This window comes from Malurus melanocephalus, unplaced genomic scaffold (assembly GCF_030028575.1).
Source record: "Malurus melanocephalus ecotype Western Australia unplaced genomic scaffold, MMel_1.1 scaffold_12, whole genome shotgun sequence".
Classification (NCBI taxonomy): domain Eukaryota; kingdom Metazoa; phylum Chordata; class Aves; order Passeriformes; family Maluridae; genus Malurus; species Malurus melanocephalus.
This window is the reverse complement of record NW_026623244.1, coordinates 4898592-4913200: the sequence shown is the minus strand read 5'-3', so window position 1 is coordinate 4913200 and position 14609 is coordinate 4898592. Positions and strand designations below refer to the sequence as shown.

The following is a 14609-nucleotide window of genomic DNA, read 5'->3' as shown; positions in this document are numbered from 1 at the left end:
CATTGATTGATTGCATTGTTATTCCTTTATCTCTTCTTCTTAACATCATCAGTTTAAGATTCTAATATAAATATATCATAGACCATGATCTTATGATTACTGTCATCATACATTTGTCCTTAATATTTAATTTTGAACAGTCTCTAACTTTTACCTGAAATGCTCTTTCTCTTCTGATATAAGTGGTATATATTCTAATACAAGCTGGAACAGAGAATTTCTATTTCCTTTAAAAAATATTATAAGGAAAAATACTTGGAAAATGAAGAGGACTTAGCACTTCAAAGTCACTGGTGAAATAGAYTCTATCGGTGAAATTTCTTTCAATTACAAAGGGAAAATTTTAAATACTACATAAGCAGAAACACAATTTCTTTGAGTTTGACATCACCCAAGCCAAATATAACACTTAGATACAGTGATAGCAGCTGTATTAGAGGAATAAAAATTCAGAACAATCCAAACTGATATAAGTACAATTTCGGAAAGTTAAGTGCTGTGCAGACAACACCCTGAGGGCACAAAATGCCAGAATTTCATCAATTACATTCCAATTTCCAGTGTTTAAGCAGTATGTCAACAGCACTCGGCAAAATGGCTTCTCCAACAGCAGTGCATGTATGTACCAAACTAATGCATGCAGGTGACCAGGACGGGCTGGGTGGGGAGGAACATGAACCTGATGGGGCCTTGGGGAACTTCTCTGGGCACTTCTGCCATTGAGAGATTTTGGAGGAGATGATGCTCAAAAGTCCAGAATGATTAGTTATAATAAAATATTAAGGTGTCCTTGTTCTGGAAGTCTTACTATGCACATACAATATGCATGAACTACTAAAAAATTACTTAGTGTGTCAGCCTACTTAAAATCTGTGTAATAAAAGCACAAAAATAAACAGGAATTATTTCATCACACTGGAAATATTTAAACTTTGTTTAGAAGTCTACTTCCTGGAAAATAAAATTGCAGTTAAAAAATTATAATTCTGACTTTTCTAGGGATCAACTGCATCTTAGGTCTTTTTCCATAATTCAAAAATACTCCAAAAATTAACAGTTAAGTGTTAATGCCTTGACAACTTCACGTATAACAAGCTACAGTGAGGTCACTGGGTACATTTTGAAAAGGACAKTAACATTACATTGTTTTTACCATGTGAATATTTCACTCCAAAATCTCCAATTCATCATATGGCATTTTATTCTGTGTTTTGGCATTCTGTGAGCACATCCTGATTACAACTTTCAGAAACAATCATATCCAAATATTGAAGACTATTATTTGCTCTGGGAATTTTTAAAGAAGATCTTAARGTTTTGATTTATTTTTCTCCTTAACTACTTCTTCCCAAAACTACCAAGTGCATTATTTCAAGAGACATTCRAAGATATATCAAGTGAAAAACAAATACAAACCTAAAACGTAACCCCTGAGTCAAACTCTTCCAACATTATGCTTTGATGAAGGATTCAGAGCTCTGCCCAGTATATTTTGTGAAAAGGCTTTAAATTGGGAGTTTAAATTATGATTGCATAATTATGCAAGCTAGCTTTCTCATTGTCAGCATTACAAGCCAGTATTTAAACAAACTGAAATTTAAATGTGGCAAACCATTCCAAATTACCACATGAGTTCTGCTGTTAAGTTTTGCAAATCACTATTGATGTGTTTTCTGTAAAAAAAAAGTCATTCTGTCTTTAGTAAATGACTATCCCATGCAAATCTGAAAAAATATGCTGTATTTCTGATTTGAAGGTAGACAAGACTAGTAAAATACAGTAGACCTGAACACCCCAGCAAAATAATTACTTAGGAGAACAGAAATGGGGTAAATGAGAATGATATACCAGAGTGATCTCCTYACCTGTTGATGCATTTGGCTTGTGTTCATAAAATGTTTTGCATATTTCTTCTGCTTTGCACAAAAAATCATTGCTAATGCTTTAAATGAAAACACAAGGCATAGTGTATAAAAAGTAGCACAAATAATACTTGCTAATCATGGTTTCCAGACAGGATGCATGGTGCTTGCTTTTAATGGGTCATGATTAGGGTTTCTGTGATTTAACAGGTGAAGCATTTTGGATTGTGCACATTGTTTTTACACTTATATAGATAAATCTGTAGATACATAGAGTGGTTGCTACTGTACTTTACAATTCATCATTTTTTTCAGACTCCTGAAAATCCCCAACCTGTAAACAATTGTTAAATAATAGTAGGAGGAAAAGGGGAAAATGTTGAGCATTGGCAAAATATTTTATAGAGAAGCAAATAGTTATAAAAGGGAAAAAACCCTCTTGAATCTTACGTGTGTGAAATTCGTTTGGAAATCTCTGGAAAGGGTTCTGTTTTGTAACTACTCTTGGGAGCATTTTTCATCTGAAATAAATCAGATCCAGTGATCATCTGTGCAGCCACAGATGAAAGTGGRGAATGATGCTACTGTGAAAACCAGTAAATAGAATCCAGACTGKAACACTTCAATGATAGAATAATAATCCAAATTCCTCTCAGTTTTGCTTTATTATGTGAAGAACAAAGCACAGGGTGATAATGTCTTACAGTCCTGAAAACCTCCCTTTTGAAATGTATATCTATATACGCTCCAGTTCAATATTGAGAACATTCAGCTTTTCTGACAGCAGAAAAAATAATCAAGTTAAACACATGGTGTCTGAGTATCGTTCAAAAGCACTTCTAAATTATTGATGTTAATAACTTACTTCATAGCATGCTTACTATATGCAAACCTCTAAACATTTAAAGCCTATTTTACTGTATAAAATTCTATAAATCATATCCTTACCATTGTTTTTATTTTGCTCTTTTTTTTTATGACTTGATCTTCATGAGCAGCTTACAGAAAAGGTAAAGTATACTACTTTAAAAAATCTATGCATTGTTTCTTCAGTTGTAAACCAGTATATCAATAATGTCTATAAATTAGCATTTTAAGCATGTGGGTGAGAACAGTAATCTCTGAAAGTGTTTAATATAAAACATACAGTGAACTTGTAAAATGGTAAATTTAAGAAAAATATGCAAGATTGAAATACGATATATATATATATAAATAAATATGTATTTAAAAACCTATATATTAAAAAACCCAACAAATCCAGATTAGGCCAAACAAACCCTCACCTTTAATGATCTGCATAATATTTTCAGAWTCTCTCTAAGTCCAAACAATCTTTAAAAAAGAATCAGATTTACACAGTGCATGAATACTATTCATTCGGTACATTCATAGCAAATAAATGCTATTCACTACTATGGGAAGTCAGTTTTCAGTGGCAAATAATTTATTTTATTATGCAATTCCGTGGACACAAAAAGTAGCACTCTCTTAAATAGTGATTATCAGGCTTAAAKAAATAAAAATAGAAAATAACGACCAGAAACACTGTATTAGTGGATTGTATAGCTTGCTAGTAGCTCCGTTCCATGAGGCTTATTGAAGTACTATTTTTAAGAGGGCAAGACCCAACTACTYATTTTCAACTGCATTTGGTTAACAATGAGGTAGATCTGCAACTGCCTTAATTATTACATTTTTATTTTCTTTCAGATAAGGCTTTAATATTACCTAATACTAAGCTTTGGAGTATATTATTTGTTACTATGATTAACTGTTCATTATTTTTGCTGTACAGTAGGATMTGAGAGAGGCTCTATCTCCCAATAAAAGCTTTTTTTATTTGCTTTTCTTTAAGGAGGAAGAAATTGTTGATTGGTGGAGCAAATTTTATGCTTCAATAGGAGAACACGAAAAATGTGGMCAGTACATTAAAAAAGGATATGACACTTTGAAGGTATTGCTCAGGATATAATAAGAATATATTTCAGAGTTTATGGGCCCAAGACCTGATCAGAATTGTCCCCCCYTTTTTTTTAAATGCTCTTCAAAATTTAACAATACATGATCCTCTATAAAGGTTTTTTACTAATTCATGTGATGAAATGAAGGTTTTAAGAAGATATCTTTGCTTCTCTYCTGCTTAACTACACTTATTAAGAGRTGGATTAATAGTTTAATCTTACCTTCACTCAAAGAGCATTTTACTCTCAATTTCTTGGGTGCCAGACAGATCCTAAATAAACATACACATTAAGAAAAGATGAGCACAGAGAACAGTACTTTTACTGTTTCTTGGCTAAAATTTGAAATGAGACTACTTCATTTTTTATCTAATACAGCTAACAAAGGTAGTAAAGATAAGCTTATGACATGCTACTTACTCTTGTTTTTAACCAGGCCTAATAAAGCTTTATCACGTGTTCTCCAAACCAGGCCTAATAAAGCTTTATCACGTGTTCTCTTCTTCCACTTTGATATAAAAATAAGAATAGTTCCAAAAGCTTTGGAACTATAAAGCTAAATATTCTATCAAACATAATATGCTTTGCAGTGCCACTATGGTGGAGCTGATATGTATGATAATTTCTAAACTTTGCTTTTTTCTTTTTCCAAGGTGTATGACTGTGAATTGGAAAAAGTAACTGAATTCAATAACTTAACAGACTTCTGTGACACATTTAAACTGTACAGAGGCAAAACTGAGGACAGTGATGATCCATCAGTGGTCGGGGAATTCAAGGTAAATTTCAAATAGCAGGCAACTAGCAAATGCTAGTTGCAGTCTTGTATGTAAGTGGTTATTCAAGTGGATCTATGTGCAAGTATTTCAGCTTAAATATGGATGTGTGCATTAGTAAGGGCAACAAATGTTAGATGCAGGCACATCTTTTTCAAACAAAGTACAGCTACACATTGCTCACACTAAATGTGCTACATTTGAATTTAAAATACATATCATTCCTGCTAATGTAACCTTCCCTGGTACCCATGGGATAACCTTCCAGATAACCTCCTGAACAGGACTAAAGTTATCCAAAGTGCATTTTTAGAATTAATTTGGAAGAGGTATTTTATACTATTTATGTGTTTCTGTGATGTTTATAGATTAAAATTATGCTAGTGTAGATAAAACCAACCAACCAACCAACCAACCAATCCCTGAACCTTCAATGATGGTTTTGGAGGGAGAAACAAAATATTTGTTACATATTTTCATTTGGAGCAAAACCGAGTAATTGTGTTGACACCAAAACAGCTGAATTGAGGATATAACCTTGCCTTTTAGTAAGTCTTAATATCCAAAACCCACGGAAGCAAAACAAAAGATTTCTAAGTCACTGTGGATCAGGCTATGATTTTGCTATTCCTGTATGAAACAGGGTTTGTATATGTAGGATAAATAAGAAAAAACAGACTTAACAGAGTGACTTTTCTACATTTATCTTGACTGAGTCTTTATGCTATTTTTTAGGGCTCCTTTAAAATCTATGCGTTGCCGGACGATCCCACTGTCCCAGCCCCTCCTCGGCAGTTCCGGGAGCTGCCGGACAGCGGGCCCCAGGAGTGCATCGTGCGAATCTACATCGTCCGAGCTCTGCAGCTCCAGCCCCAGGACAACAACGGGCTGGTGAGGCTCTGCTTTTGCAGTGTCTGTCAGCTAACTGCTCCAGCATACTTTACATAAAGATAGTCTTGATAATTATTTCCTAACAACATTTTTTTTCTTATTTTAAATAGTGTGATCCTTATATAAAAATATCTCTGAGTAAAAAAGTAATTGAAGACAGAGATCATTATGTGCCTAATACCCTCAACCCAATTTTTGGCAGGTAACCTACTTTTTTGTATTTTCAATTTACTGTATTTTAGAACGTTTTCCTATTTTTTAAGGTAAACCATTACTTGAAATATGCAGTGCTCTGTTCATAGTTGTATAATGACAGTTAACTGTAACGAAAATTGCATAAGGCGTTTCCCTTTGAAATGATTGCAAAAMCACAGATGTTTGGCTAATCTATAGATTTTCTTTGTCACATGGGTAAATGCMCAAAGTAAAACAATGTGTGTATCTTAAAATCATCCTGTGTTAGGCACAGAAGAATAACAAAATATGCTTATAGAATATGGAAAAAGTTTTAACTCTGAAAACTAGATGGATCTCATGAATAATCAGCTTAACATGCATTCCCAGTACACTGGTCTTTCCACCAAAAGTTAATGATACTATTTAAATATATATATATAAAAAAATACTAGTTAGGGATGAAAAGTTACATCATCTGCATAATTACTATGAAATTCTGGTTCTGGTTTGGTGTTCAGAGTTGGAGGAGATTTTGATAAAATAAAAAAGTTCAGAGAAGAGGACTAGAAGGATTATAAAGGGTTTGGAAAGTAACCTTTGCAGGGATGGACTGCAGGTTTTCAATCGTTCAGATTATGCAAAGAAATAGATGGTGAAGATACTTATTTCAGACAAAAAGTCACTTCCCTTCTCAGTCCAAATTCAAGCTGCTGCACAGGAAACACCTAAATAATACCCTGTGCAGAAAGAAAGAGGTAATAACGAAGGGAGTACAGATTAAATTACTAATAAGTACTAATAGAAATTGGATCATGAATGGTAACTACTGCTAGATTTATCAGCACTGGAAGCACCCTTTTAGTATCTACTAAAGGCTGTTGCTCAAAATTAAACTAATAAGTGGGGTTTTTTTAAGCTGAAAAATAAGAAGCATTGCTAAAATGARCAATAGCAATAATGGGGATTTTTATGTTTAGAATGTATGAACTCAGCTGCTTCTTGCCTCAAGAAAAGGATCTGAAAATTTCAGTCTATGACTATGACGCACTGACTCGTGATGAAAAAGTGGGAGAAACCATAATTGATCTTGAAAACAGATTCCTTTCTCGTTATGGATCTCACTGTGGCATCCCAGAGCAGTACTGGATGTAAGTAATTTTGTCAGTTGAAAATCTAAATCTAYAAGACCTACTCCCCAGTCTCTAAAAAAACCTTGATACTAGGGTTAAAAACAATGCCCTGGCTTCTCAAGGATATTTGTTGTGCTCCTTCTATTATCTAAATTCCAAGTGAAAATGTAAATCGTCAGAACAGCCTTGACTGAAAACCATGGCATCAAATATTTTAATTTTTTTTTTTAATACAGTAGTGTATGTTATTTCTGTCCAGAGAACTCACACTTAACAGGATTTTCTGACCTACTCATGGAGGCAAATATGAAAGGATCTGTTAATATAAATTATTTTGATATATAAAGAAAAAAGCACTCTGTCTTGGAAGGTAATTGAGCTGATACAAAATTATGTCACTGTATCGAACTCCAGTAGCCTCAATCTAGGCAGTTACAGTGCTGCTCTTTCTGAACAGGTTTAATAAATGTGTTTTACATGATGTGTAAATGTGTTTTACATGATGTGTAAATAGTGAATAATTTTAGGATATGTTTCTTTTGCTCTCATAAAAGTTCAGGTGTGAATACCTGGCGTGATCAACTAAAACCCACCCAGTTATTGCAAAATGTGGCCAGGTTTAAAGGCTATGCTCCTCCTGTCCTCTCTGAGAATGGCAGAARGATTAACTACGGGGGACGAGACTATACTTTGGAGGAAGCTGGTGAGCTTGTTCACTTATTTTATATGCATGTCTCAAATTCATACTGATAAAATATAAAACTTTTCAGTTATTTATGGAATACTAAAAAAACACCCTTATTTTTTCCAAGTTGAGCACATTTTTCTGTTAAATTTTAAATATCTGGTTTAAAACTTATTTTTTTWAATTCAAATGCAAATTCTAGTTCATGAGTCCCTGTTCTTTTCCCATTTTGTATTTTAGAAGCTAACAAAATCTTGCATCAGCATCTTGGTCCGGGTGAAGAGCGCTTGGCCCTTCATATCCTCAGAACCCAGGGTTTGGTACCTGAACATGTGGAAACCAGGACCTTATATAGCACTTTCCAGCCCAACATCTCCCAGGTACTGTGAACTTCCTTATTTGTGGTTTCTTGAAGGCAGAAATGAAGCTTTCCAGAGTTTATACCATGGTATTAGCAGTGTGGTATCACTCAGGGAAGAGGACTATGAATCATTATTGCTTGGCTGAAAGTGTAAAGCACATAAGTCTAGAAATACAATAAAATACAGTAATGTTTTGCCATTAAGACTTCCAAATGACATCTTAAACACTGACAGAGTGGGAAGTAGGGAAAATGTATCTGTTTGTTACTGAAATGAACTGGAATATATATTTATACCTTACCAGCAATAAAGGAGAAGCTCAAGAACTTCCTAGCTGCATCCAACAAATGAGACCAAACTTGTCCATTCTCTACAAGGTTCATAGGGGCAAGTTGAAACATGAATTCTTATATTAGACATCTCRGCTAGAAAGGAACAAAGGCTATTACTTTTCTGGCATTACCTGACTCACCAGTGGTGGGGTGTTTTYAAGAAAGTTTCTGTAGAAACCAGAAAACTTAGCTAAAAAATAAAGGGGCTATGACAAACCTATGTTCAACAAACTATCCCTCATCCATCTTCTTCACTGCTACAGGGAAAGCTGCAGATGTGGGTTGATGTTTTCCCCAAAAGCTTAGGACCACCAGGCCCCCCATTCAACATCACTCCCCGAAAAGCCAAGAAGTGAGTATTCCCCCATACCACAGCCTCTCTGACAGCCTTTACTGAGGCAATTCAACTCCTGCCCTAACCATCTCTCTTAGGTATATCTTGCGTGTGATTGTCTGGAACACCAAGGATGTCCTTCTGGATGAGAAAAGCATCACAGGAGAAGAAATGAGTGACATTTATGTGAAGGGGTAGGAGCATTCTCTCATGTAACACTTCCAAATGAATAATGTTCAGAATGTCTTGGGAATACCTTGACCATGGGTTTCAAATATCACTTGGTTCAGCCAAGTCAAACGCTAACCTCGGAGAAGTACAGCTGTGTTATGAGATAAAGCATGACCAGTTAATGTGTGGTGAAAGATGCCASAATTTCATCTCTTGAGATGGAGAGCAACTGAAAAGATACAGAGGTAGCTTTGCTGCTGAGTAACCTGGATTTTTAATTTTTACATTCTCTAGTCTTAATACTAAAAAAAACCAAACAGTAGGAATCAGAGAAATTTACTATTAGGCAGAACTAATTTCTCCCTAAAAAAAAGAACTGAGCAACTCACTGCTGATACAGCATTGGTATTTGATCAGAAATTAGTTCAGACATTCTTGTTTAGAGTGCCAAATTGGAATCAAACTGCAAAAGGGCATGAAGAGCTCCCCAGCCCTCTGTGAGCAACTCTTACAACTTACTGCAACCCCTTAATGACACAGAGTACAAACAGGCACCAGTGTACACCCACTACAAACACCACATAAATCTCTCCATGTTTTCAGATGGATGCCTGGCAATGAAGAAAATAAGCAGAAAACTGATGTTCACTACCGATCATTAGATGGCGAAGGGAACTTTAACTGGAGATTTGTTTTYCCTTTTGACTATCTCCCAGCAGAGCAACTCTGTTTGGTTTCCAAAAAGGTAAGTATTTCTAAGGATTTCAATACTTAGAATACAGATTCTAGTTAGCCTGGTAATTTGTATCTACATATTGAAAGAGACAATTTGGCTCAGTTTTGCATACTTTAGTCAAACCTCTGTTGTCAACAGATTCATTTTGCCTTTGGGCCAGGAGCAACACACTGGCACCACCAGCRATCTCCTTTTAGCAGGGGCAAGGTTTTTTTAATACTTCCACCAACCCCAGAATTCACAAGTACTTGCACACCCCAGCTTTGAATTTTCATAAGTAATTTTTAAAGGTGCTTGGTATTTGTTTTTTTAAATTTTAGGAACATTTTTGGAGTCTTGACAAGACRGAATTCAGAATCCCACCCAAACTGATCATTCAAATATGGGATAATGACAAGTTCTCCTTGGATGACTATYTGGGTAAGACTTCTAATTAAAATAATTACTGTTGTCTCAAAGAAGAATACAAAAGCGAACAATTTTAAATTATCACATAAGGATTGCATTTACAGAGTGAGAAAATATGCATGGAAATACACTCCAGCTTTCCTACACAGCACAGGCTTATTGAATGAATGAGTATTCACTCAGTAAAGGCTTCCTTGCAGGTAAACCAAGACACTTTTTATTCAGGTAAACCCTCACACAAGGCACATGAAATGATAATGTGCATGAAAATTTACTTTGCTTCTTTCTTTAAGTAAAATTAATTAAACAGGGGTACTTCAGTTCTAAATAAGAGTTTTGACAGAACATGTAATATAGGTTTAAACAGTCTACTTCACACTGTTATTAATCCCTACCTTTTCTAGAGATGCTGCTCTGCACAGGATTCTCTGCCCTGTAATGAGACAGTGACAGTTCCAAAGTCGTTAGCTTACATACAAACCATACAGGCCTCAAAATCTGAAAACAAAAATTGATTTATAACCGTCATTAAAGTTTGCTAAACTGTCAGAAATTACTTATTGCATTGCTGTATTTGGGTATTTTCTGTTTAGATGTGTGGGGAAAAGGTCCTCAGCTTAAAAAAATCAAGTAATCTTGCATTAAAGAAGGAGGAGTCGAGCTTGCTAAATCCAGTTTATCAACACCAGCAAGAGGGGCTTAAACACAATGTGTCCTACTTCCAAGTGGGAAGACAAACAAGTCTGTAATGTGTCTGTAAAATATGTTTAGGGATAGAAAGGTTGATGCTGAACTGCTGTGCTGTATGCTTGTTTGTGTTATGCAGTGTTTGTTTTTGTATCCTCCTCCTAGGCTTTGTGGAACTTGATCTACATAAAACAATTGTTCCAGCAAAAGTTCCCGAGAAGTGTAATATAGACATGATTCCAGAATACAAGGCAGACAGTTCTCAGAAGGCTCCCAGGACCGCCTCTCTCTTCGAACAGAAATCCATGAAAGGATGGTGGCCATGTTACGTTGAAAAGGATGGCTCCCGTATTTTAGCGGTATGATGATTACTGCCTTTACAAGTACTTCAGATGTGCTCACTTTACTTTTCAAATTATGAACAAAAACTGCAAAGAATCTCCCACTTAGCTTCCAGTGGATAGACAGAGAAGGGACAAATAGGGCATTCCATGCACAAGTTGAGGCATTTTGGTCCAGCAACAATTTCTTGTTTTAAAATGTGATCTTAATACTTCATTTATTTAATTTGCTGCTCATCTTGTTTAACTTGCCAGGTTGAGTCACAGTTGCCAAAGCAATGTGAATGAATATATAGCCTCAAGATGTGCCAGGGGAGGTTCAGSTTGGACATCAGGAGGACTTTCTGCACAGAAAGGGTTGTTAAGCATAGGGATGGCTGCACAGGGAGGTGGCAAAGTCACCATCCCTGGAGGTGTTTAAGAAAGGACTGGACATGGCATGATCTAGATGACAAGGTGGTCGTTGATCAAAAGTTGGACTTGGTAATCTTAGAAGTCTTTTCCAGCCTAAATGGTTGCATGATTCTTTGATTTATCCCATTAGTGCTCAGAACAACATCAGAGACATCCCAAATGTCTTAAAGACTAAAGGAAAAAGCKCAAATCCAAAGGATTTTTGAACACAGCAAACCAAATTTCTGAAAATTTGGACTAACTTTGTGGTTATAAATGCGATCAGAAGACTCAAAGCATTTAACTTGTTCTACAGAGAATATAAATGCATGTATCATTTATCATTTTATCATTTGCAGAATATTAAGCATTTCAAATGTATCTTCTTCTTTCTAATGTTTTGCCTTTAAACTTTATCACTGGAATTTATTAAAAAAAAAAAAGAAAAATATTCAGAAACTTTTACAAGCCACAGCAATAAGAAAAATTAGACGCTTGGTCATTTGCAAAATATGAAGTCCTTGGGTTGCTCCTGAAAGAAGAGAACTGTTTATGTTTTGCTAAATTGGGAAAAGTATTACGGTTTAAAACAGAACCACAGATGAATTAGCTGAACGATTTTATGTCCAGTGATTTGTTTTTTCCTATTTGTCTTTTCCTGCTATTGTGTTGTGATACTGTCATAGTACACGAATCAGTRTATTTTGAGGAGGAAATAGGAAACAGAGATGTACACCATGAGCTGATCCTAACTATCCAGTATAAGTAGCAARCAAGTCCTATTAGTGTGATTTCAATAAGAAGCTTGTCTCATGCCACCTTTTTTCTGAAGGGTAAAGTTGAAATGACATTGGAAGTTGTCAATGAAAAAGAAGCTGAGGAAAGGCCAGCTGGTAAAGGAAGAGATGAACCCAACATGAACCCCAAACTAGATCTACCAAAGTAAGATACTTTTACTTCAGAAACACCTAGTATCTAGCTACTCAGATGCATGCAGTAATATATTAGTCATCAGTTATCCTTTGCAAAACTTCATTTATAAAAGCCTATCTTGTTTTCTTCTGCAGCCATTAGGTTAAAATGCAAGGAGGTTTCAGTACTAATGGCACATTTTTACTGCAACTGCTGTCTTGCATTTCTAAACTGTTTTCTTCCACCTCCAAACCAGCATGTTTCAATGTGTTATAACATCATGCCTAAGTATTCCCTGGTTTTAGAGCATGAATAATACTTACTTCTTTCAAAATGCAGCCGGCCAGATACTTCCTTCCTTTGGTTTACAAATCCCTGCAAGACCATGAAATTCATCGTGTGGCGCAGGTTTAAATGGCTCTTCATAGGCATTATCATCTTGCTGATTCTCCTCCTGTTTGCAGCAGTGCTCCTCTACTCCCTGCCGGTAAGAATTCCTAAATGTTACTGTTCCTCAGCTGTGGGAWGAGCTCAGAGAGGAGTCATCAATAGGATACACTCCTTACTCAGACAGGAGTCTATCAACTCTCTTTAGCTATAAAAAAAATCAACTGATTTTTATTGAGAAACAATAAGAAATTTAKGTTAAAACTAATCTATTAACTAAAGATGGAACAAGGAACTGCTTTGGAAGAGTTCATAACCTATGAAATTAAAATAGCTAATAGTTGGCCCAGAGCTTGGATTTCAGTCTACATTRGTCTGAAAAAAATTACCGATTTTCACTGTATTTTTACTGAAAATACCACATTTTAAATACATTTTGATCCATTTTGATATCTTAAATGTCTTTTTCAAAACTACACTGAAATATTTTGTGTACATCATTTAACATCTCGTTTCTTTCCTCTTCCCCCAACAGAATTACTTGTCAATGAAGATCGTGAAACCAATTTAAAGAAGTTCTTTACCTCATCTTTTTAAATAGCACTGAATTTTTGCCCCAGGCTATGGACCAAAATCAGCAAGGCTCTCCATCCTTTGTATCTGCTTGTATTTAGAACGGTAAAATAGATAATTAAGACTTTCCATAAGGTTAGCTAAGGTTCAAGAGGTCATGTAATGTGTTTTTTAAAAGCAAGGACTACCCCCCCCGCCCCCCCCCGCATTTTTTTTACTTCAGTGTTATCTATACATGGTAAAATTCTGACTTTGCTTTTAAAGTGGACTTTTCATAAAAATCACCCAGGACAGGAGGSTGCCTGCTGTTGATATCTCTGGTTTAAAATGGATACTTCCTTTTGAGAATCCTTTTCATTTGGCACATTTTGAAACTTTGCATTTTCAGTTGAAGGAAAACAATCACTACTTACCAAAACATCTACTGAACAAATATCACAGTGCAKCCAGAGGGTCATAAGTTGATTCTAGTTGCAAAGTTTTCATCATGCTGCTTAAAAATCTTATTTGCCATGCTGTAGACTTAACAACACTATACAAGTATCTTGACAACAACTGCACAAACACARAAATTAATTATATATTGTTTTTTAGTATAATTACAAATTTTTAAATAAACTTATCTAGTAAAATGCAAGTTTCCAGTTTTCTTCATCTATTACAAAACTACAATGTATTAGGACTTGCTCAGTGTCTATCAGAGGATGTAATGTCACAGACCTGGAATTTAAGGTATTTTACTGTTACCTGCACAGGGAAGAATAAGGAAATACTTCTGCACTAAGTTCTCATACATTWATTAGGAAATTGGTAAAGAAATTAAATCTGTTGACTAGTTTCACTATACTCCTTGTATTTAGAGATGATCATGAATCAAAACACAAGAGGATACATGACCCAGAATCAACCCCTGTTTGAAATCTGATCTGCACATGGGAAGTATCTCATTTTGCCTCAATCTCCTCTCCCAAGGCACAGTCAAATATAATCTACACTAAAAATCAGGTTATAGTCTGTGATTCTAGCTCACTTTTACTGAAGGCTGAAGCAGAAGCACCTCCGAACATCCTCTGGTCCTTGAAATACAGGGAATCTGCCACAAACCTGAAATCAGCATTTTGTATGATTGTCACACTTTTGACTTCACAAAGACTTCAGCTCTCTTTAAAAAGATGCCAGAAAAACCTACAAGAATTAATTAGTCTTAAAAAACCTCTGTCATTGTATTTAGTGACTTAACCCTGTCTTATAACACAACTGTAAAATAATAAGCAAATACTTTTTGAGCAAAGTGAGTAACCTTATTCTGTTGGAGGAGCTAGGGTAAAGGTCTTACATGAAATAACTTCCATCACGTGAAGTCCCAGTGGCGAGAGTGGAGCAAGCAGCAGTCATCCTGTCGAAAACATAACACCATTTTTGTTGTTAAAGAACTCTCAAGCATCTTGACCCTTGAATGAGAGCTCAGAGCTGGAACTAATCACTATC

At 35.4% G+C, this 14609-nt stretch overlaps 1 protein-coding gene across 3 annotated transcripts in view; it reads left to right on the top strand.

Moving 5' to 3' along the window:
* MYOF (myoferlin) overlaps positions 1-13752 on the top strand; it is a 59472-nt gene extending 45720 nt beyond the window's left edge. For all 3 annotated transcript variants that reach the window (XM_057381252.1, XM_057381243.1, XM_057381260.1), the window contains 16 exons: positions 2861-2872; positions 3721-3819; positions 4480-4605; positions 5338-5493; positions 5604-5695; positions 6648-6818; positions 7355-7503; positions 7726-7865; positions 8443-8531; positions 8612-8707; positions 9288-9429; positions 9741-9840; positions 10681-10874; positions 12082-12191; positions 12501-12648; positions 13084-13752. In XM_057381252.1, the coding sequence (XP_057237235.1) occupies positions 2861-2872; positions 3721-3819; positions 4480-4605; positions 5338-5493; positions 5604-5695; positions 6648-6818; positions 7355-7503; positions 7726-7865; positions 8443-8531; positions 8612-8707; positions 9288-9429; positions 9741-9840; positions 10681-10874; positions 12082-12191; positions 12501-12648; positions 13084-13119 (1860 nt within the window). In that variant the 3' untranslated portion in view covers positions 13120-13752. The remainder of the gene's footprint in view (positions 1-2860; positions 2873-3720; positions 3820-4479; positions 4606-5337; positions 5494-5603; positions 5696-6647; positions 6819-7354; positions 7504-7725; positions 7866-8442; positions 8532-8611; positions 8708-9287; positions 9430-9740; positions 9841-10680; positions 10875-12081; positions 12192-12500; positions 12649-13083) is intronic.
* The last annotated feature ends 857 nt before the right edge of the window (positions 13753-14609 follow it).